Raw genomic sequence first — 24,913 nt, 5'->3', positions numbered from 1 at the left:
GATGATAGTAAAGAAGATCTATGCAAAGAGATCGATGGCTTTCTTTTTTACCCCTGTAATTAAAGCATACCATAAAATTAAAACTGACAGTTATCATTAGAGATGCACGATATTGGATTTTTTGCTGATATCCGATATGCCGATATATGAGAATTTATTTGGCCGATAACCAATACTGGTATCTCCACTTTTTTCCCCACCTAGTTTTAGTGTACGCATACTCTTATCGTGATGGCCTACCAGCAGATGGAGAGATTAAATAGAATGCTTTTCAATATGTGTAATCAGTCATACCAATGATGTACAGATATTATCAGCATGTTGGCCGATTCTAATATTTCATTTTAAAGCCAATATGAGCTGATACCAATGACGTGCATCCCTAGTTATCATACCATGTAATTTGCTTTTCGTTCAACCAAAAATAACCACCCTGTTTTCAGTCCTTTAAAGGCCATTTTTACTTGTAATAATAATAATAATAATAATAATAATGATAATAATAATAATAACAATGCTGTTATACTGTGATACAGTGAATATTTTCTATGGCAGTTATCGTTCTGTGAGGATCTCAGACTGTTGCAACAATAATATGTAGTAGTTCATTTTAAAGGCGCTGTATGTAAAAATGTGGCCAAAACGGTTACTGCACTCAAATTCAAAATACTGCCGCGAGTCGTGTCCGCCCCCCCTCCCCTACAGATTCGAGGTTGCTGGACAGCGGCACACTGGAGACTGATTTGTTTGCCCACAGGCGGCTGCCGTGGCAGGGCTGCGTCGCCGCGTCCTTGATCTTCGGTTTACCAGTGGACCGTTCGAGCAAGTACGGCTTCTCTGCTGCTAACGCTGCTGCCAGGATAGGCTACAGCTCATGAGGAGCCGGCTGCTAATGCTATGTACCGGGACACTGCTAATGCTGGTTGCTGTGCTGCTGTAGCTCAGTCGTAACTGTAACTGATGCTGAAACTCTACTGACTGTGTGACTGGTAGACGGCGGTGGGTGGCGCAACAGGCCAAAACACAAATTCAAAACATAAACATGATTTACGGACCGTAAATTTTTTTTTAAAATGTGAATATTCTGGCTGTACTATTGTTGTCGGTGAGATCAGTATGTTATATGAACATTATTCCTTAGTCTCTGTGACATATTAGGATGATTTTATGACTATTTGCTTTATATTTCTTACATATAGCTCCTTTAAAGCCGATATTGGCTGATACCAATGATGTACAGATATTATCAGCATGCTGGTCGATTCCGATAATTTATTTTAAAGCCAATATCGGCAGATACCGATGGCATGTTCCCTAATACATACATACATACATACAAACACACACACACACACACACACACACACACACATATACATATATATTTATACATATGAAGAATGACCCCTTTAATATTCTATTCTATTCTATATATATATATATACATACATATATATATGTATGAATATTTGTATATGTATATGTATACAGTAATCTAACTGTTATTATTACTGATGCCTTAACGCAAAGTCAAGCTTGGTTGTATGTGAACTTAATCTATCAAGTAACTATGGCTGTCAAATAAATGTAGCATTTCTTCTGGAGTAGAAAGCAAAGTAGCAAATAATGGAAATACTTCAGCAGCAGAATATACTGCAAGACAGTTTAAAGCTTACGCTTCGTAGTTTTTCCCATATGACCTGAACGCAGCCCGCGTCTTTCTCTTTCCCTTCACTTGTTTCTCTTCTTCTCCTGTCTCTCTGCAGGGCAGTGGGGGGTGACGGCTTGTTCCTGGAAGAGCCCAGCCTGCCTGCAGAGTCACTCACATTCCTGGCTGGGATTCAATGACTGAGCCAGACACACAAACACAGAGGGAGGGGGCGCGTGAGAGAGAGCGCGAGAGAGAGACGTAGACGGAGCGCGAGGGAGGGAGAGAGTGAGTGAGAGAGAGAGAGAGAGAGAGAGAGAGAGAGAGAGCGAGCAGGCTGGCTCTCAGACTTCTCCTCTCCGTACAGTCAGAGTGAACTGCGGGGGCACACCGAGTGGATTGCTGCAGTCCTCGACAGCGGAAAGAGCCTCAAATAAGGATTTTTTATCGAGCTGTATCGACTCACAACTCCCGCTTTTGTTTCATTTTCGCCTACTCGGTTTTGGAATTGGACAAACGGAACTTTTCGCCTGTGTGGAGTTTGGAGAGCCGTGTTTTTTCAGATATGGACAGTCGGCGACCCGCTGCAGGGAGCGACTGGCCGGGGTACACTCAGTAGTCACTGGAATAAAACTGTAAACTCGCCGTCTGGACTTTTTACTGGATGTTTGATGAAGCGCTTCGCAATATCGGTCAGTTCTGGGACACCGTGGATTTACCAGGTTCAGAAACGGATAGATACCCGTGATTCCCGGTCGACGACGAGAAGGATTTACGCTTCTAAAGTTGCAGGAAAAACATGGAGACTGTAAGTCGGCAGAGCTTCCAGCCTCATCCGGGACTGCAACAAACTCTGAAGCAGTTTCACCTCAGCTCTATGAGCTCTCTTGGCGGACCGGCGGCTTTCTCTGCCCGGTGGCAACATGAGCTCCTCTTCAAGAAGGACGGTAAGGAGCCCGAGCCTGTTCTGCAGCATCTGCCGCCACCGGTGATGCCGGGTCCGCTCTTTATCCCGTCGGACCGCTCCACGGAGAGGTGCGAGACGGTGCTGGAAAGCGAGACCATCTCGTGCTTCGTGGTCGGCGGAGAGAAGCGACTGTGCCTGCCGCAGATTCTCAACACGGTGCTGCGGGACTTCACCCTACAGCAGATCAACTCGGTGTGCGACGACCTGCACATCTACTGTTCCCGGTGCACGGCGGACCAGCTGGAGATCCTGAAAGTCATGGGGATCCTGCCCTTCTCGGCGCCGTCCTGCGGCCTCATCACTAAGACGGACGCTGAGCGGCTCTGCAACGCCCTGATCTACGGAGGCGCCTACCCGCCGCGCTGCAAGAAGGAGCTGAGCGGAGGTTCGCTGGAGCTGGAGCTCACCGAGAGGAGCTTTAAAGTCTACCACGAGTGTTTCGGCAAGTGCAAGGGCTTGTTTGTGCCGGAGCTGTACACCAGCCCCAACGCAGCGTGCATCCAGTGCATGGACTGCAGGCTCATGTACCCGACTCACAAGTTCGTGGTGCACAGTCACAAGGCACAAGAGAACAGGACTTGCCACTGGGGCTTCGACTCGGCCAACTGGAGGGCGTACATCCTCTTGGGCCAGGATTACTCTGGGAAAGAGGAGAAGGCCCGTCTGGAGCAGCTCCTGGACGAGATCAAGGAGAAATTTGACTTCGCCAACAAGTACAAGAGGAAAGCATCATCCAGGGTGAGTTGCTCCTCATGTTATATAGGCTGACATATGTCTTTTATGTGAGTGCAGCTTTTTGATTTGTTATGATTTCCTCCATTCTTATGATCCACTCAATGCATTGCAGCTTATTGTTGAGTGTTACTTTCTGTTGCTGCTCAGCATCCTTCTCCTGAAACAGCACCGAGCTTGTTTTAAAGTTGTGTCCACAACTTCAAATGCATTAATGTCATGCAGGTTGATTCATGTAGTGTGCCCCCAGTAATGGCTCTCAATCGGGGTCCCACCTGAATTTTACTGCATATTGGTAGAAATAGTTCCAGATGTATGGAGTGGTGTCATAGCTGTGATTCTCAGCTTGTGGTCCTGGGAATCCAAGGTGTCTTTGAGAAGGTCCGTGCAGGCCTCTTAAATTGAAATCTGCCCCAGTTAAAGAATGCATAAAAGGGATTAATTCTAACAACTTACACATATTCAGAGTTAATCTTTGGTTAAACCTTATCTTATGGATCTCTGATGTGTGAACCGCTCAGTGTTTGGTTGTCTTTGACATGTTGTTACTAATTGAGCCTCATCCAGCAGTGACAACAAAACGCCTCTGGTGGCAATAAAGCCATTATTTGTCCATGAAGCACCTCTCAGGCTCACTTTTATTGGCCTGTACTGTAAATACAATCTCATTTACCAACAAATGGCTCAATGGGAAATAGTAAACAACAGTTCGGGGGGAGGGATGTAGATTAAACATGAATTTAGACGTAAATAATTTGTCTTTACTCCAGATTAGATTGCATTTCACTACACACACACACACACACACACACTTCAGTGGGACAGAAGCAATCTCATCCCCAGCCTACATTTTTGGTTGCTTTTTCGTTGTGTGTGAGTGTGTGTGTGTTCCCATGGGAAGGGATACACTCCTACACTAATTTTGATTATTGTTAGTACAACAGAATTTGCCAGTTCTTTCTCTCTGTGTTTGTCAAGCCTTATGTGTCACATTAAATGTAATTTTTGTCTGGCTGTCATGTGTCTGGCTTCCTGTGGGTTTAATCAGCGCTACTATCAGAGCTGAAGGCTTTTTTTTTCCCTCTGATGGTGTCCACAACCTCTTATTCTCTTTAAATAATGTGAGATCGTTCTAAAATTTTTGACTAACCAGAATCAGAGCATCCATGCAGGTATTGGCTCTGCGTGTTTCCTGTGGTGTTTGTGATCAGATCTCTGACCAAGTGAAGTAGTTTAGGCATGTGAATGTGGTTCTCCATGCCTCCTTCAGCATTTTTTTGGACTAACTGACTATGAAACTGTATGAAGGGATTATAATCTGTGCTTTGGTGTGCAGGCAGGAGTTTGCAGAGAGAGGAGTTGGGTGGTAGACTGATAAAAGGAATCCCACCCCCCGCCCCAGCTCTAGAAAAAAGGCTAGTGCAGCCATTTGCATGAACTGTTACACATGAATGGAGTTGATGGAGCAGGGTTTAGAAGTATTGTGGTGGAAACATAATATGATCCCAACAAAGAAGAGCATTCATCAACCCCCTCCCACCCCCCCCACCCCCCAAACATTCACCTACCCCAGGCCAGCCACCCACCTCTGACATACACGCACCCACACTCATCCTCCCCCCTCTTACCTACTTTTTTAAAACTCCAGTCTGATTGAAACCAGAGTGGACTTCTGGGCTGTAGACTTGTTGATGAAGCACAGAAAGCAAAAGTGTTTACAAGAAGCTCCCATCCAGTTCTCCACTGAGGCTTCTTTCAGAGGAATCTGCCAAAGAAAGAGAAATCAGGGAGACCATTGAAGTTCTGAAGAGTGCCAAAGTCCTGCCATGCGTTGTGAATACCCACTCTTGGCACACACTTTCATTCAGACTCAAGTAGGCACACCTCAAGGACCCCCACTTTCAGGGGCCTCTTCTATTTTCGTAAGTGCCGACGGGGCACCCAAGTGTTAAGCCCAAGGCTCATTTGAGCCTCTAGCCCTCTTTTTAATTTGACTCCTCCTTTTCCCCCTGCAAGTACCTTGTTTCAAGAAACACTAATGAGGGAATACATGCTGGGTAGGAGTTGAGAAATATTGCTTAACTTATGGCAACAGAGCTCCCCTTTGTCAGCACATTTCAGCACGACCGAGGCACTTTGAAAATGTTCTTGGAGAATGTGAGGCAAAGTGCTAGACTGTGTCGTGCTGCCTTCCTACCTTTCAGCACACGAGAGAATGCCACCATCGGCGTGCTGTCAGCGGAGCAACTGAGCAGCTCTGTGAATATTAATGAGGTGTTTCAGATGTGTTAGCAGCAGTCTCGCATGCAGACAGACACAGGAAGTGATATTGTCGCACTTCCCTCCCTGCAGATGCTCTTTTAAGAGCTACCTTCTAAAACTCGCACATGCATCTGAATCACAGACAGGTTGGGTAAAAACACTTTTGCAGCATACCTGCATGGAAGGAGTGTGCAGTAAAAGTTGTGTTCTTGTCTTGGAGGATATGAGCCACAGCACTTATTGTAAACAGCAATGAGCAAATGCAGTGAACTATTGAATTGTTTAAATTAGTTTATGTGATGGGTGTGGAACATTTCTTCGAGTTACTCATGCCAGCGCTTGGCTGCAAGTCTTTTGGTTTCTGGCTGGTACACATGTGGGTGGCACACATAATCAGTGGCTTTCCGCATCAGGATGTTTAGATAAGGGCTGCGGCGTCAGATTTAGTACGTTGCTAACTTTATAATTCGCCCTCAAGATTATGTGATTTCAACACAATCCGTCTGTTTAAGGGAGATATGAGGAAGAGAAACGGGGGGTGGGGGGAGCTTGCTGTTGGGCCAGCTCAAGCTTGACTCGTGTTTCATTCAAAACCAGCAAGGTCATGTCAACCCTTGTCTTTTTGGTCCTTTCTTTAATGACAAGGATCCTGTTCAGTCTCATGTTTTCAACAGTTTCTTCACTTCTGGAAATTTAGTGGCTTTTCTGAGTTGAAGTCATGGAATTGGGTACATTTTGTTTACAGATGAATGTTCATTCATTAAAAACAGACAGGCAGTCAGTCTTACATCCAGACCTGCCACTCCTTCATCTGCTGTATGAAAACACTTTCCTTGGCTTGAACATGTTAACCATGACGACAGCAGTTAGGGGAATCCACATTTCCTCCTCATCCAATGATTCATTTTGATTCTGAAGTGGTGGGAAGTGATTTGTTTAGAGAAAGAGGTGTATGAAGAATCAGAACAATTCTTTGCTTATGCTCCATTATGTTGCTGTGCTGACACCCGACACATTTCTGCAGGCTGTTTCTGTGCTTTTTCCTGTGGGTCATTGTATGAAAGGCTGAAGCTAAAGCTAATGTTTTAATAAAGAACTATTAAAGGTGCAGTCAGTGATTGTAATCCATGACCCTTGTTTTGTCAAATTCTGCCAATATGTAAGGAAACAAAGTTACACCCCTTTTCCTTTAATATTAGTGTGTCTATGTGGGTTTTTTTTTTTCAACACTGGTAAACCCGCTAAAAATAGGTGATAGCCACTCTCGCAGCAGACAAGTATGCCTTTATGCCTATCTTTAGTTTTTTTTTCTGGTGTGTGTTAACATCACAGGCAGGTCAGAAAACAGGTTGGTAAACAGTAGAAAGCAGCATGGAGGCTAGTGAAAATGTTACCTCTTTTATATTTCTGACTTATTTAGTCTAGGGATGCCAAAAATATCAGCACGTCATTGGTACTGGATGACATTGGCTTCAAAATCGTAATCGGCCAACATGCTGATAATATCGTTACATCATTGGCATCTGCCAATATCAGCTTTAAATGAACTATCAGAATTGGCCAACATGATTTTCCTCAGTTTTTACAATAATTGAATAATACATACATTGAAAAGCATTGTATTTCATGTGTCCATCTGCTGGTAGGTATGTCAATATGCTTACATAATATGATGTTAATTCCACTACAGATTAGTGCTGATGATCACTAAACTTACCTATCACTAAAATGGATAGATATATATCAGTATCGGTTATCAGCCAAATTAATTCTTATATATCGGCATATCAGATATCACACCCCCAATTCAGTCTGTCTTTCAAACTCTGTGCGGAGTAATTTGCAATGATGGTTAAGTGCTGCTTGGACAGAGGTGGACAGTATTTTGTGATGGCGTGTCATTGCATCTTGTTGGCATAGGGGCTAAAATTAGTGCGCCCACCCGGGTGTTGTAATTCCATCACTGCTGATCGAAGCTGATTGGAGCCGGAGCCATTTAATACTCATGTCTACTGCCAAATCATTTGACCCAGGAGTGAATGTTGGTTCTAGCTTTTTCCATTAAACACAAAAGCCAGATGTTTGTGGGTGTTAGTAGGTTTTTTGTATGGTGGGAGACGGGCTTAAGTGGCTCGGACTGAGTGACACAACACTGTGTCCGCTACTCTCCTTTTTCTACATTCTTGCCCAGGAGGAACAGCCCATGATTGTAGTGAAACATAAATAACATCGGAGATATTGCAGGAGCTTCTGAAGGACTACTTGACAGGAGGAGTGTATTTGTTTGGGTTGAGTTTAAATAACAACCGTCTTTCTCCAGAATGGCTGACTCCACCTTTCAGCCCTGAAAACAGAGACAAAACTTTCGTCATTCGTATGGTTTTAGTATTTTTTCTCTGAAGCATAGCACTCCAATATCAGCTGCCATTCTCTAATGTGCAGGAGCTAAAACTTCCCCTTTTACTTCCACCACCCCCACCCCTGAGAAGCCCCCACTGCTGCTTGGGATATCTGGCCTCTAGCTGAAGGGGCCGCTTGTTTCAGAAGGGAGGTGGGGCAGTGGTGGTGGTAGTGGTGGTGGTGGTGGTGGTGGTGGTGGGGGGCAGAGGAAGTGAACTCCCCAAGGGGATATAGGCCCATGTCCTGTTTCATATGCAAGGCGCAGTGTTGGCTAAGCCTGCTGACAGCCAGCCATGTCCACACGGTGGACAGGACAACAGCTGGTAGCTGTGCATTTCAATGGTTGCCCAGGGAATATTTCCATTCTCTTTTTATGGGTGTTTGGCAAAACGTGACAGTTGCAAAAGTCGGCTGTGATTTTGTCCCAATTGTGTGGGTTTGTTTCTAAGAGATTCAATGCTGCAATTTCTGTTTGATGGTTCTCTTTTTTTGCCTGTCAAATAGTATAATTTAGAATTTGTCCTCTGTGCTTTGAAAAGGAGGAAGCCACCAATTCAATTAGGCCTGTGTAATGAGTTCTGTTGCCTGGCCAGGCAGCCAGGCTGGGTTTCTAATGGAGGACAGTCAGTCCAAGCTGTGAGGCATGACTGAGGGTCAGAGAGATCAATGCCAAATTGACATTCAAGTGTCTTTATGTCAAGTGTGATTGAGAACTCCATCACTTCTCGAGCTCAATGAAAGCAGACTGACAGAGCAGCACAGAAAGTGCCTCCTAAGTGGAGTTGATTGGCTAGCATTCTGAGGAGAAGAGGCTTCTTCTTGAAAAAGAAAAACACCTTTTATTTGGACTGTAATTGCTCTTACCCTGAATAGTATGCAAATTAAAGTCAATTAAAAAGAGGGTGTTTCAGTTGTCGTTAAGCTTGTGTGCTGAAACTTGTTAATGACTTTCCACATATGTTGCGGCTCTTCCAAAGCCTTTCCGTTTTTCTTCCCCTATGCAGGAAACTGCTAAAATGACACCTGTTTTGCTCTTTTGTCCCTTCCTGGAAAAGAAGCTCAGCAAAGAGTGACTTTTTTTCCAAGTCTTCTCGATAAAAACTTTTAATAAAAACAAAATTTGTGCCATGAGATGCTCAATGATTTCGATGTGTCTGTGTAGAAAGCAAAGCAAAGTGACACACACATGGAAAAGGGAGAGGGAGGGAGAGAGAGGGAAAGAGAGAGATAATCACAGGTTATATTGCTTGTTGTGTTATCTGGAAATATTTTCAGAAGGGTGCCATATAGGAGCATCAACGGAAAATGAATTATGTGCATTGATTGTTTTCACACATCATGCCTCCCAGCCAGAAGTTGTGTTTTTCAGTATTTAAAGTTCTTTGAGCAAAAGGGGATTTTCCCAGTTGTTGCTTGATTATTCACAAGAGATGAAAGCACATCGAAAGCAGTAGGTGTTTTTTTTTGTTGTTGTAGGATTGTATTTACTGTCACTTGACACATCATGACCAACTTGTGTTGTTTTCTCGTAGCATTCAAAATGCCCCCTGATAATTCTGAATTTTCTGTCAGAACCAAAGAGGCAAGACGTTCCAAACCATGCACAGAGCTTGATGGTGTTCTTTTTGACCGCTGTAATTAGTTTTAAGTAGGCCTAAACTGTTATATTAAAATTGGCCATTATCATTAGGGATACACAGTATGAGATTTTTTGCCGATATCTGATATGCTGATATGTAACAACTCATTTGACTGATAACAGATACCGATATCGATATATCTATTTTTTTTCCCCACCTAAATTTAGTGATCATCAGATCTCTTATGTATTGGAATTAACATCGTATTATACATGCATACTCTCATTCTGATGACCCACCGGCAGATGGAGTCACGAAATACAATACTTTTCAGTGTATAATATGTGTATAGTGTATGTAGAAGTTCCAAATATGTTTGTGTATGCTGCCAATTATAGTTCCTAGAAAGAAATAAAGTTATAATTAGAAGAATTTGGAATCGGCAGATCAGATTTTCAAAAAATCAGATGTCAGAGTTGGCAAAGAAAATTGCAATCCTTGCATCTCTCTCTAATATATAATTAGTTATCTTGTTTGCATTTTCTTTGACCAGATTCCTCCTAATTATATCAACAGGCAAACTGTTTACATTCAGACAATTTTTGTGCCCTGAGTTTGATCCCCAAACTCTGCTTTTAAGTTGCAAAGAATCTCTCATGCTTTGTTTCAGAGAATAAGTTTAGCTTCTCTCGGGGGATAACTTTGAGAGCATTATTGAAATCGTAATGATAAAACAAATAATATACTAAGCTAGGATATTGTACTACGCTAGTAAATAGGTGGTATTACAGACATAGACTGTATAAAAGAAGTGGATGTAGCCACCATGATGTTAGAAAATTGGTTTATGGGCAACCATTTTGAAGCCTCAGGTTTGGTAATGTGGTCATCACCATCTTTATTATATATTTGCATGAAAGGGCGGTGCTGTGGAGGAGTGAGGGGTGGATCTGACTGAGAACCAGAGGATACTTGCCTATTATCTATTTTACTCTAATTGGGACTGTAATTTACAAAATCGCCAACAGATGTTTTAGTTGATCAATCAGAGTAAAAAAAAACTGGTGGTAGACTGATAAAAGGATCAAAATAAAAAATGTGAATATTCTCTGGTTGTGGACAAAACAAGATATTTGAGGATGTCATCTTGGCCTTTGGGAAATGCTGATTTTTTTTTTTTTTTTAAGATTTTTTTTGAGCATTTTGCCTTTAATGGACAGGACAGGTAAGCATGAAAGGGGGAGGGAGAGAAGGGGGGATGACATGCAGCAAAGGGGCACAGGCTGGATTCGAACCCGGGCCGCTGCGGCAACAGCCTTGTACATGGGGCGCCTGCTCTACCACTAAGCCACCGACGCCCCAGGGAAATGCTGATTAACCCTTTTCTCCATTTTTTGACATTTTACAGACCAAACAACTAATTGATTTATCATGAAAAATATCGACAGATAAGTAGACAATAAAAATAATGGTTAGTTGCAGCCCTGCTAGCATTTGAGATTATGAACTCATTAGGGAACTGTTAACTGAGGTGATAAATCAAGTGAGAAACAGGGTTATTTTCTCTTAGACCGCTATATAATCTGACTTTTTTTTGCAACCAGCGGAGTCACCCCCTGCTGGCCATTAGAAAAATGCATGTTTAAGGCACTTAGGCATTGGCTTCACTCTTTAGACCCAGAGGCCATGTCCAATTCTTTTGCACAGTCCGTGATTGCAGACCGATCTTAAATCAGCTGTACCTTTCAGAGGTGTTCTTACATGCCCAGTGAATTCAAATACCTTGACATTACAGCTATCTTTGACAAAAGCAATAGTCTCATTCAGAAGGAGAAAGTGACAAAGGAGAACAAGAAAAGAAGAAGTTCAAGCTTTCATTGCCAGCCACTGTCTGCCCTCCACCCCCTCTCCTGTGCTTCCATCCCTGACCCACTGGCTTCTACATCCATCAGCAGCGTCACAAATGGACGGAGCGGTTAGCCAAGTACTTAATGAAGAACTGGCTGGCTGTAGTCAGTATTTGTGTGGAGGAGGAGGCCAGGGGCAGGGGTAGGAAAATCAGCTTCTCTGGGTCTACCTCCCCACCTACCAGCTTGTCCATTCAAATTAGAAGGAGGGGGAAAAGGTTCCATATAAGTATTCAATGTTACTGTTGTAGGAAACCATGCATGCAAACTGTTTGGGAGAGTGGTGCATGCAAAGCTCAGAGCATGGAGCCAAGAGCATGCGTGGAAGTAAAGTCTTTCCTCCCACTCAGTGAAAGCCCTTCTCAGAATATTCATAGCCTTCTGATTAAGCGGGAAACTAACAAGCACACTCAGCTTGCAGTGGCTATTCTTAAGTCTCCAAAGGCCCTTTAGCGTGCCTCATTGGAATTATTGTAAGAGAAGAAGAAGGAAGAACCCGGTGACCTCCTCCAGGTGTTGCGTGGAAAAGAGCTCTTCCTCAGTCAGATGGTGCAATTCGATGTCTGATGTGACTGTTGGCTTGTGAACGACACTGTGTCAGTTTTTTGGTGGGCATTCAATATTGATGGTAGGGTTACCGTAGGCGGTGAGGTCCTGCATGTTTATTTAATGAGATTGTCTCTGAAATATTCATCAACACACATGGCACTGTAAGCTCAGCTATTGTCCTAACTACACATCCCCTAGCACCATCCTCTAACCTTTCACCTCCTTAGCGGCCCCGAGGCTTCTGTACCGGGGATGCATCAGTGCTGCTCAGATGTAAGGCCAGCATCACACTGAATTAGCATTTCGATGTCTGCCAAGTGGCAGAAAGCTCCAAGCTACACACAGACTTTACCAGTCAGACCAAACTGTGAAGTTCACACAGTTTACCAACGAGTGATTTGAGATTGGTGATTTGCAGGTGAAAAGATGTTGAGATTGAAACAATTTCTAATGTTCAGACATTTATTGAAGTGCAGCTTTAGCAGCAAGGAATGTCTTTAATTCCTTCATCCACAACAGACTTAATATTGTTTTTTAAGAAATCGTTTTTATTTTTATTTTGTTTTAGATTCTTATTTTCAATGTAGTTACTTTTAAGTTAGTTTACAGAGTGGGTTTGCTTATTTTAGTTTAGTTTTTATTGTTGAAAAACTGTTAAGTTTTGGTTTAGATGTTATTAGTCTCAGCAGGCTTTTTTTTTTTAAATTTTTTTTTTTTTATCTTTTTATTACTATTATATCATGGGGGTATTTGTCAGGGGCAGGATTTAAGGTGTTCAGATTAGGTTTTACAATACAAACACACTTTTACCCCTTTTCCACCAAAATTTGTGAAATTGTGATTGCAGGCTATTGTCTAAAAATAGACAATAGACTCCTTTCCCATTGCTAGTAGACCAGAGTCGTGTAGCCTTCATGGCTCTGCAGCAAATGAGTACGCATTTCTGTGGGGTTTTTTTGTGGTGTGTCACATTCAGTGTCATGGAAGGGATGGAAAACAGGTTAGTAAACAGTAGAAAGCAGCATGGAGGCCAGTCAATCTCTCTTTTAAACTCTGCTGAGTAATGTGGAACGATTTTCGGGTTCTGCTTGGATGATGGCAGATTGTATTTTTGTTGGCCTGTGGCAAGGGGTATAAAATTAGCACTTCCACCAGGTCTCTTACTTCCATCAGTGCTGATCGAAGCCGATTGTTGCTGGAGCCGATAAATACCCATGATGACTGCAAAGTCATGTGATCCAGGACTGATTGTTGATTGTAAACGTTCCCATGAAATAAAGAAGCCAGATGTTAGAGGGTTTTTTGTCCAGTGGGAAAGGGGCTTTTCTAAAGGCATGACTCACAGTCATCTTGACTTCACCATTCTCAATAAACATGCACCATTGCCTCCTCATGCTTGTTGCATTGACAAATTGGACCAAAAGACCAGAGACCAATGCCTAGTTTTTATTTTTAATTCAGTTAAATAAAATGTCTTTCACATTTATTTTGATGTAGTTTTAGTCTATCTTGATAGCCTTGATTTACACATTACAATAATGTCATGATACATGGCTTGTGGTTCACCTCGAACCCTAGTGTTTGGTTTGAGGTGTAACCAAGATGCAAAGATGTCTTCTTACCTGCAAGCATGGTGAGTTTACAGTGTGGCTCTTGATGGGGTGTCCCCACCATGTTTATGTGGAATGCACACATGATAAAAAATTCAATTCATGTCTGTGAGTAATTAATCTGTTTGTCTGGACATGGAGGCTTGTATTGCTTATTATCACAGGGCTAAAAGTGAGACTTGTTCCTCACATCTATAACGTGTTAAGAAAGATACAGCATCTGACTTTGATGATGCTTGAGACACATCAAATCTGTTGTCCACGGAGTACATGTTTTTCTTCGGAAAGTAGTCAGTTGGAGTAGTACTATTGTCTTGCTGTGTTTTTCTCAATTTGCTATCAGCCCCAACAATGTAATTGTTTGGTGATATAAACAACAGGATAAACCCGCACCAGTTGATGTTAAGGATGTGGGTTTTCAAACTGGAACACACTGCCAGGGCAGTTTTCATTACAAGATGGAATGGTGAGGTGGGGGTTTTACTTTGTGCTGTGTCAGCCCAAGAGTGCCCTTTGTATATGACAGCAACGTTGGCCTCTGAAGTTGCCCCAACCCCCCTCCCCGCACCCATATGTTTGGAGGAGCAGCCAGCACCACACGACCTTTCCCTCCCTAAATAAAGGGGTGACCCACCTCACCCCTCGCCTCTCATGAAGCGCAGTCGGCCAATTGCGTGCTGCTGAGCAACTCCCACAGGACAGATGGCTGTCTGACGAAGGCAACTAGACTCACACAGACAAACACACACTGCTATCCAACAAATTATCATCCACCGGCACCACACAGTATTGAAATTAATGTTTGCATGATGAGAGGTGTGTAACTGATTTTGTTGAAAGATTTTGGGCTTACCTCTCAAAATATGTGAAACACATGAGAACATTTGAAAAGCAAAGGCATCCTCTGCCTTATTTGGTGTGTGATTGTGCATGGGGCTGGTTGAGTATATTATTTGCAGTCGTGAGCGTGTGTGAGTGTGTCTGTGTGTGCTTGTTCTGTGCCTGGATCAGCTGTAGGAGCTGTAGGAGGAGATTAGCATGAGCTCACTGCCTACTCATTTCCATCCCCATCTGCCTGTCTCCCACAGTGATGCTTCCCCTCACCCCCAACCACACACACACACACACACACACACACAGACACATGCACACAAGCACAGACATCCACACAGTACCAAGATCCCACCCCCGCAATACCTCCTTAGCCTTATAATGAATACAGAAGCAGACAGAATCACGTGCAAATGCACACAAATGTACATATGTGCACACATACACACACACAGACTTGTCAACTGCACGAACAGTGTGTAACACAACATCCACCAGGCATGGCCCAGAATATCCTCCCGGCGTGTCATGTCAGAAGCCGGTAGTCTGTCTCACACTGGTGTGACAGCAGTTGACGGGTGGCCTGTTTTTGTCAAGGGGCTTCTCCTTAATTGTCTCAAAGTTTGGGAAGGACAGGTAGAGACAGAAGGCAGATACAGGGAGATTTTCAAGCTAATAATAAACGGTGCTAATCTTATTTCTGATTGAACTGGCACGATTCCTCCAAAGAGGAAGCTGCCAAGTCAACTCAGCAGCTTTGCAATCTCTGTCAAGAGGATGGGCTGATAATAGTAGTAGGAGATATAGATTTTTATTTTAACAGAGCATAGCAGCAAAGCTTAATTTTTTATAAAAAAAAAATAAACACTGGCTTAAAAAATACAACTGTGTTGGTGCAGAACAACACCATTGACTAGGACTGGGTGTCAGTACTTGCCTTTCTGGTATTGACCAAAATAACCCAGTGCCAAGTAGTGTCAAAAGTCTCTCCAGTCAAATGATACCTACATTCGATGCTTTTTGTGCTGGGGGTCTAATGCTGACATGGATGTATAGTGAGACCTGGAAACAGCTTTGGAGGCGGGTCCCCATTCATTCCTATGAAAGTTGCTCAGTAGCCAAAAAAGCTAGGTTTTCACTGTATGAAATTGCCTAAATCTTCTGCAATGTTGGGCCCACAGAGCAGGTGAACTAGAGACTTTCAGCAGTTTAGTGGCTAACTACTGCTTAAGCCTTCCGCTAGCTTAAAGGGGAATAAAATTATTTAATTGTGTGGCTCCTCTAGAGTTTTAAAAAACGGAAAAGGACTCGCACACAGAAAACAAATGTAGACTAAGAGTCTTAATGAAAGATCATTTTACTGGGGATCTTCACAAGCAGCAAACGTTTCAGTCCTCAAGGGACTATCGTCAGTGCATCCTCTAGACTTTTGAAGTGTTATAAGACCAAAAGGATCAAATCCTGATAGTGAAACAAGTTATTTTGTGGGGATTGTGACATTCAAAAATTTTACCCACTGATTTCAGACGTCTGTTTCCCAATGTAAGTCTACCGGAAAAAGTATTATTGGGCCCCATGGCATCATGTGATGACCCGGTTGTTGTAATTCCAGTTTTGACCATGATGTAAAATCAGCCTAGTGCTCTTCCTGTGGGCTTGGATAACGGACCGTTGACACTTCCCACCAGATCAGCAAACTTTATATTGCTGCCGTCTCTGAAGCTGCCCTCCTGTTGGCGAACGGTCAACATCTGACCAGTTAGCAACAGCAGCCAACACCTAACACTGAGCTGTTAAATAGGCCCAAAAAACTCACACAGACACTGAAGCAGCTCAACTCATCATTAAACCTGTTAATAACTCCTTGGTATAAGCTGTGTGATGCTAACAGTTAGCCCTGTCACTGTGTGTGAGGCCCGGCAGATTTTCACAACTGTCCCCAGCACAAAACTCACACTACCAAAGCAGCAGCTTACAATTCATACAGTCTGCGATGTGGTGAAGTCGAGGGCCATGTATTTGACAGAGTTGGCAGTTCAATGTGTCAAGATGCCACCAAAATGTTTGAAAGTATGGCTATAGCCTACTACCCGCCATTCTATTTATATTATGGGTATTGAGTGAAGTACTCTTGGTATCTCTATTACTTTAAATGCACTGATTTTGGTACTGATATTGTATTTTTTGATGTGATACCCAGCCTTACCACTAACAAAGCTTCCTTCTTTATGTACCTTTTGTTATTCATGCAAAGAATCCCATTGGAATTCAGCTTTGGGAACCCATGGCGGCAGAAACATTGGGGTTTATGATCAGTCCATTCTGTTCACATTAATTGAGATTTTTCGGGCAAAGATGTTTCACTTAAACTGCTAAGTCTAATTTCACTTGTATATGTTACAATTCACAAGTTACAGCTTTGTAGTGTACAATCTGCAATGTTAAAAAGAAAGAGGATTAACCTTAGCCAACATTGACCTACAGAGGTTTTGCCATCTGGCTTGTCTTTACCGTCATGGTACAAGGCAAAAATCAAGGAAATTCATTGCCAATATTGACCAAGTTTACACTGCACTTCTGGTTTGACTTCTATTTTGTCCCACCACAATATTTAGTGCAGACACAGTGGTTCCAGAAATATTTTTCCTTCCTCATTAAAATGATGCAGGTTTGTTCCTCTGCGTGTGTCCATAACTGCTGAGGTTCTTTGAGCACAAAACCTAGTACACAGAGCTTTCACCTTTTTCTTCTGAGCGCGAATAGAATGGAATAGAATAGAATGGAAGTCCTTTGTTGTCAGAGTACCAGTACAATGAAATTTAAAAACTATACACAGTGCAAGTTCAAAGGAACAACAGTGACAACCCAGAAAAATACCTCCATCACAACACCAATAAATAAGAATAAATGAATAATAATCAACTATAAGAGGCGGATATTGTTATTGCACTTACAATGTATGTAATGTCACTCAGACTGGAAATGAAAATTAGGTGTGTCAACTCTCAAAACAAGCATTTGGCGGCCAGTCCAAAGGCAGACATTGAAAAGAGTCTGAAATGGCTTGAGGTGTATTTTCTGTTGTTGTGAAGGCAGGTCGGGTCCTGGGAAACCTCTGTTGTGCTTTTTTGTGATTGGGGGGGGGGGGGGGGGGGTCACACTGGTTTGGCCTCAGCCATGTGGAAGGGCAGCTCCCAGGAGCTCTGTGAGGTATTATTGTAAGAGTATGGGGTGGGGGTGGAGGGTCGCTGTATGCTGGCTAGCCATTGTCACGTCTTTTGTGGTGGGTATCAGCTGTGGATCTGTGATTGTGGGACAGATAGAGGTGATAACCCACCCCCACCCCCTCTGCTGTTGGATGATCAGTGCTCCCAAAGTGCCTGAGTCATGGGCTGATGCTCATTGTTTGCCTCCCCCTCCTCCATGCTCCCCTCTTGCCCGTTTTGCTCATCTTTCCTGCAAGTGTCATGGCTACTGCTGTCCAGCAAAAACAAAGAGGTGAGATAGCCATGTAGCATGCTGTCTCCTTACTATTAACATTTATTAACAATTACTCTTCAAATGGTAATAATTGACATTTTTATACACATAAAATATATTTTGCTACTCTAGAACTGGATCATATAAAACATGGATTGAGCTTATCTTCAGTTTATGTGGGGCCAAACAATTGGAATATGTACTATGATTTTACTGACCAATACTGCAATTGCAGTTAACATTGAATCAAAGGTTTAACAGTGAGATTCCAACGGCTGTTCTTGTCCAAAAGCTATTTGTCAGTTACACTCTACAGCCATCAAGGTTCTAAAATTTGTAATGCGTGTGGAGTTAGTAAGCAAGATTTTTACTTCTGTCTAAAGCTCTTTCATTCTTCAGGCCAGTAGTTAGGGTCTTCGTTTGTGTGTTCAACCAAATGCATCAACATACGTAAATGTCTTTGAGCAAAGACTGAAAGATATCCCCATTTGCATAATCAATTGAGTTGACATTACAAGGACATGGCAGGTTTTTCATCTCCTGTTGAAATATGGCCACTTAAACCAAGTCGGACAACTTGTTATAAGAGCGTGTTTGAAACACTGCTTGCAACAGTGCTACAAATTTACAAACAGTCCAGTTTGTGCCAAAGTGTGCTCTGGTGCTCCGAGAGTGTGGTGCTCTGAATAACCAAATGCAGTGTCTGAAAAAGAGCAAGCTAATGTTAGCCCCAGAGTTGCCAAGCAATGGTAAACATTATAACCCTTGACTGTAGTGTTAACCAGCATACCTCTGCTGAGAGATATCAAAACTGACCCAGTTCTCGCTGAAGAATAGACAATCTGTGCTTGGCGCCTCCCCATCCATTATCTCATTCAGACTCATTTAGCCTTCTGCTTTTGCTTTCTTTTTTTTTTTTTTTTTTTTTTTACTAAAAAGCATTATTGACATTACAGCAAGTTGCACAATGTTTTGCTTCCCCATTAGATCACGTGAGAGAGATCACATGAGTGGCTGCCTCTGGCATGATCATCTCAATAATATCCTGTAGTAAGTGGTGTGCCTTTTTTAAAAATCTTGTAGTGTGTGCATGTCTGAGATTAGAGGGAACATCGGTGCAGTTTTTCCTCATGTGCATGATGCAGTCCGATTTCAAAATCAGTCAGGATTTGAAAACCCCTGCAGTCTGAGCCTGGCTTAAAGAGAGAGATTGGAATATGTTGCACATGCTGCTTGCCAATAAATTAACAGTTGTTAATCCATGATTCCTTCTCATTTCTTAATTTTAATATTTAATTTACAATGTTGTCAAGAATAGTTTAATAAGTAAATAATGCTACATGATAAATTTAAAGCTTTAAATTGACCCTGTGATCTGTTTGACATCAGTAATACTGCTTCCAACAACTGTTGTCAACCCCAAACTCCTGATCACAGCACAATTACAATATCAATCAATCAATCAATCAATCAATCAATCTACAATTTTTTTTTATAAAGCCCAATATCACTAATCACAGTTAGCCTCACAGGGCTTTACAGCATACAACATCCCTCTGTTCTTTAGACCCTCACTGCGGATAAGGAAAAACTCCCCCCAAAAACCCTTTAATGGGGGAAAAAATACACCAGTAAAAATACACCAATACAAAAAGGAAGTGGCGTTCAGTCTCCTAAAATGTGTCAGTTTTAAAGTTTAACAAGTTAAGTTAAAGAATCAGAGTAAATGTTGTTTTTAAACTTCACTGCACACCTGAGGAAGTATTTTTATACCTGAAGGCTGTAAGAGTCTTTGAGGATTATAGTGTTCATAAGCCTCAGAAAGTGTCAATGTCAATACTGAGGAATACACCACAATCTGCAAGCAGTTACAGGCTTCTGCAGGTTTATTTAGGGAAAACAAAGTCTTGAATGAGCCATTCATTAAGAAAGTGCAATGGATTCAGTGCTATCTTGTGTATGTCTTTTCACTGAAAAGGTGTATCTTCCTGTTAGTGTAGTCTACAAAAAGGTCTGATCTTTCCTTTTGTTTAATCTGCTCTGACTCATAGTCACATCTAGCCGCTCTTATTTATGTTAAGGCAGTATCTGTTAATCTTAAACTGGAATAATCAGGGGGTTGACCAAGGTGCCTTATTTATCCAACGAAGCAACTTTGTCCTGAACTCTGACTGACCATTATAAACTTTCTCCGTTTATTCCTAACAGTGTTGTTCAAAGAAGCGATGTAAGGCCAGGTGTTCTGCACAATAGACAAATAAAAATGAAAGTGGATTTGGTGTTAGTACAGTGTACTGCGTGAGAAGTTTTGAGATCCCTTGGTTTGAAGTGAAACCAGTCAGTGAAGGACAGGTGTAGGCTGGTTCCATTTGCTGAGTGCAGACTTAAGTGGGTTAAACCCAGCTGGGGGAGAAAAGTTTAGACTGGCAGAGCACAGCTAGATGGATTTCATTTAGGCTGCCTGGGCAGAAACAGATACAAAGTCTGCAGCCACACCTCAGCTGCAGCTTGCCAGGAAGTCAAAGTGGAAGGTGTGTGTGTGTGTGTGTGTGTGTGTGTGTGAGAGAAAGAGAGAGAGAGCCAACCAGGGCCTCTTGGTTGAGACAGTGAAGGGGTAGAGCTCAGTAGGCTCAGTTTGCTCCTCTGGAATAGAGTGTTGCAAACAAAGCCTTATAATGTGGTTAACATCCTTCCTCTAGACTAGCCAGGCCATTCCTCCTCTACAAGTCACCAATCTCTTGAATTAATCCAGCCCAGCCGCACTCTGGCAAATGAAGCGGCCATGCAGATGCTAAATAAAACAATACGCTGAAAGGTGATCCCTCCTCCTGGCATGGGTGCCTGCTTCTCAGGTTCAGGAAGCCTCCACCAGGCCCAGACTCGCTCTTTTGCTTGAACTACCCCCCACCCCCCTCAAGTCAACCCATTGATTTCACATCCTACACCCTTCCCCCTCATCACCCACACTATTCATTTCCTATTGTGAAGCACACACACATGTTCAGACACAGAAAAGATCTAAACAGATTTCTGCACATACACATGGCTCTCCAGGCATCCTCTATCCACACACACACACACACACACACACACACACACACACACACACACACACACACACACACGTGCATATACACTCATGCCACTCCTACACAGCAGACAATAGACCTCTTGAAGCTCTTGGCTTTTAATTAATGTAATTGTAGATCTCTAAGACAGTGTAATGTGTGGAGTGTGTAACCGCCTCTGACCCACAGTGAGCACAAAGACATTATTCTCAGCGTCTTCCTTCAAAGAAACACTGCCAAGGCTATCTTGAGCAGTGGGGCATCTGTTTATATAAAGCCCAGTGCCATTTATATACATCTGCTGTGTGTGTGTGTGTGTGTGTGTGTGTGTGTGCGTCTGGGTGTGACAGCACTTGTGGTTTGCAAAGCTGTCACACTTCTCACCAGCGTTATCGCAACGACAATGCATGTCTCCCACATTCTAGGACTGAGCCTAGAATGTGGAAGACGCCTTGCTCAGCCTCCGTTTTATGAGTAATATCTAGATGGTTGTTTTTACTGAGAGTGTTACACCTGGCCTCTCCTGCTTACATTTCTTGCTTAATGTGGCATCTATCTCTTTGGTTGCATTGCTTTGGGAGTGTGAAACCATATTGACTGACTGATATACCAGCTCAGACACAACTGCAACCCTCAATGCACTGATTTATGACCCAGTTAACTTTGTGGCATCTGCATAAACAGGTTTTCCACAGATCTTAAAAAGTCTTACAAGGCATTGTATTTATTAATCTAAAAATTCATTGGTAGTAAAGTGTCTTAAATCAATCAGTCAGATGTCTTAAGAATGCTAACAAATGGGAGATAGGACTTTTTTTCCTGAAGATGCTTTGTAAAATCTCAATTCTGCCACAATGGGAAACATCCATTAAAAAAATAATTTAATGAATACCACTCTCCTGTGTGCCCCTTTCATTTCATTCTGTGTCCCGTCTCTAAATTCAGAGGTTTTTGCAGTTCCGGGAACACAGCACAGGTGAAACGCTCCATAAGTCCTTTTTTACCCCAGCAGCTGTTTGTGACTCTCAGGCTGGATAATTGATCTGTCGATCCATTCAGAGCTGATCACATCAGATTGATGGCTGAGAGGAGCAGCTGCTGTGAGTGAACGCAAACTTTTAGACCCAGCTGAACGAATGGTTAAATTTCACTTTCTTACGTTCTGCTGCTTCTTCTGTGCTCCTACTGCACCCAAACGTACGTACTAGAAAATCTATCTATCTGTGGTGGGAGATGTTTTAATCGTGGCAAGCCACAAATAAATCACTGTATGGGAAACCCTGCAATAATGTCACACAGATCAGGATAGCAGAACCAACAGTATTCATACTCTGTTTCCAGCTGGAGTGCTTAGAGAAGATGATCTGCTGTCTGCTAATTAGCTGTCACTGTACTGAATGACATGGAGAAGTGCTAGTTGAATGAAAATTCGCTATGTCATCAAGATATCACAGCATGGCTAAAACCAATACAAGACAATGCATACGAAGCACTGTATATCTTTTGCAAAACGTTTTTCAAACTTGTCATGATGTGAAACAAGGCAGTGGAATCTCACATGCAGAGTGAGAAACACAAAATCGACCAGAAAACCTGCCAACAAACGCTAGATATTTCCCAAAAAAGTCACGTTTTATGTTACAATAAACATTTGGTCAATACTGTCCCTAATCCTAAGTAAGAGATGTTGGTTCATGTTTTTATTTCTTCAAATTTGTCTTAAATTTAATTTTAAGTCTTGAATAGTCTTAGACGCAACTTACCGGCTTACTTAACTGTGGGAACCATGATAAAGGAGATTCTAGGCTTGGTGTAGCAAGTTTCACAATTTTTTAACCAGGATTTATTTTCCCTGAATAAAAAGGAAAAATCACTAGGCTATAACCTAATGGCAATGGCTGTTTTTTTCAAGGTGTACATGTACAGATCAGTTAGAAACTGGCAAGAATGTCTTCAGTTACAACCAGCTATCGAAAATAACCTTTTTGTGCACATTATAATGACACAATCATAAACATCCTGCATAAACTAAAATCTATAAAACTGTCATAGTGTATTTTGTAGCCCAGCCCTTGTTCAATAAACCTCCCAAACACAGAGCTGATTGGCATACTGCAGTCATTTTAAGCAAGGTTGTGAAGATCATAATCTATAAAATATCTGCCACATTCTACTCGCACACAGCATGGCCAAGTGTAAATTTGTATTTTTGTATTTTTTGCTCTGCAGAAGTGGTTTCATTTCTCATAGATACAATTAAATGTGAGCAAGAAGGTTAGATCCAATCACAAGTGGTTGGCCCAGATGCATTTGGTGTTTTAAAGCTGGGCTGAGTTGTGTACTGCAGTCCCTCTTATCTAGATTTAGACACTATCTGAACATATGCTGATACAAGACACAAGGCCTTAGACAGAGGAGAGCATTGAGGGTTTGCTTGACTTTCCACAGACCAGATTGGCTGTTTCTTCTGAGAAGAAGCTGAGGCGGGAGGCACTGTTTAGTCTCGGTCCAAGGACAGAGCCAGAGATGTTATGTCTCTCTGTCCTTTTGCTGCTTTTCTCTCTCCTCTCACTCTCGCTCTTTCTCTCCTCTCACTCCTCCATATTTTCTTGAACTGGTTACTCCCCCTGTGTCAGAACCCTTCCTCCATCCCGCCACCCCTACCTTTTACTGCTTTCACTGTCGGTGGTAAAGCCATTCAGCTCTGGAAGTGCTGTGAAACATCAGATTCCACTTCCTGCAGCAATCAATACATCTCAGGTCCTGCAGACACACATGCGGCTGAGAATGTACAGGCACACATGTACTTTGTCTCACACACACACACACACAGACACAGACACACACACACACACACACACACACACACACACACACACACACACACACCTGGTGTGATTTCACACTGTATGCATGTAAGAATGGCTTTTATTCAGAACAACTGAAAAAAGCAGGATCAGATTCTCTATCTGAGCCTTTAAATGAAGGACAAAGGCCTTGATGTCCTTCAGATTATCCAGGGGTGGAGCTGTCAGTATTCCAATTAATCAAATGAAAGGTGTTGAGTCAGTCAGCTACCACCTCCAAATGATAACATCATAGAATCATCAGTGTTGTCAAAAAAGCTACTTTTTCTTGTAATAAGCAGTCACCCATAGCACAATTCTCAGTAGGTGGGTCCTTGAGGGTCTTTCATGGCTCTATAAGCGAGTTCCAGGGTACGCCAGTGGGGCTCTAAAAGCCTTTAAGATGCGTTGCTTCCAGGAGATTTGGTCATTTGGCGTGTGATGCTTTTGTCCAAGTAGGGATGCCAACCATTAACCGTTAATCATTTAACTACTGAGAATATTTTTGACTATAATGCATGTCCTTCTATTTGTTAATTTGCTATTCTCTAGTTTACTGACCTGCGTAACACCCAGATCTATTTGGAGCTAGCTAGTAGTGAATAATAGTAGTACATTATTATTATTATTATTATTATTATTATTATTATTTTACTTTATTTAATTTAATTTTGAATGAACTCTTCCGTTAACAGTTAAAATGTGTCAGATTATCGAAAGCAAAATAATCCCAAACTGGTCCAATGTGACCGAGGTACAATTTAAGTCACTGTCGATCTGCAGAAACCTTTGAGAGTAGTGCATTAATGCTCATTTCCACATTCCCCTCTGACACAAGTGCTACAAGGCTTGCAGATGCATTTAGTAACATATAAGTGCCCAGTAAATGACCTTTAGTTGTGAGACAGAATCAGAGAGGAATATAGAAGAGACAAAGCTTAATAGGTAAGTACTTTTGGAAGAGGCAGGTCTTTAAGTGATTGTTTAGAACGTAAAGGGATATTGCCGACCGAATGGAGTTTGCTGACTGGTT

At 42.3% G+C, this 24,913-nt stretch overlaps 1 protein-coding gene across 1 annotated transcript in view; it reads left to right on the top strand.

Annotated features, from left to right (window-relative positions):
• The first annotated feature begins 2,006 nt into the window (after nucleotides 1-2,006).
• skia (v-ski avian sarcoma viral oncogene homolog a) overlaps nucleotides 2,007-24,913 on the top strand; it is a 104,056-nt gene continuing 81,149 nt past the window's right edge. The window contains exon 1 of the mRNA XM_049581664.1: nucleotides 2,007-3,353. Coding sequence (XP_049437621.1) covers nucleotides 2,448-3,353 — 906 coding nt within the window. The 5' untranslated portion in view covers nucleotides 2,007-2,447. The remainder of the gene's footprint in view (nucleotides 3,354-24,913) is intronic.

This window comes from Epinephelus fuscoguttatus, linkage group LG7 (genome assembly GCF_011397635.1).
Source record: "Epinephelus fuscoguttatus linkage group LG7, E.fuscoguttatus.final_Chr_v1".
NCBI classification, from domain to species: domain Eukaryota; kingdom Metazoa; phylum Chordata; class Actinopteri; order Perciformes; family Serranidae; genus Epinephelus; species Epinephelus fuscoguttatus.
The sequence above is the reverse complement of the archived record's forward strand: the minus strand, read 5'-3'. Positions and strand labels throughout refer to the sequence as shown.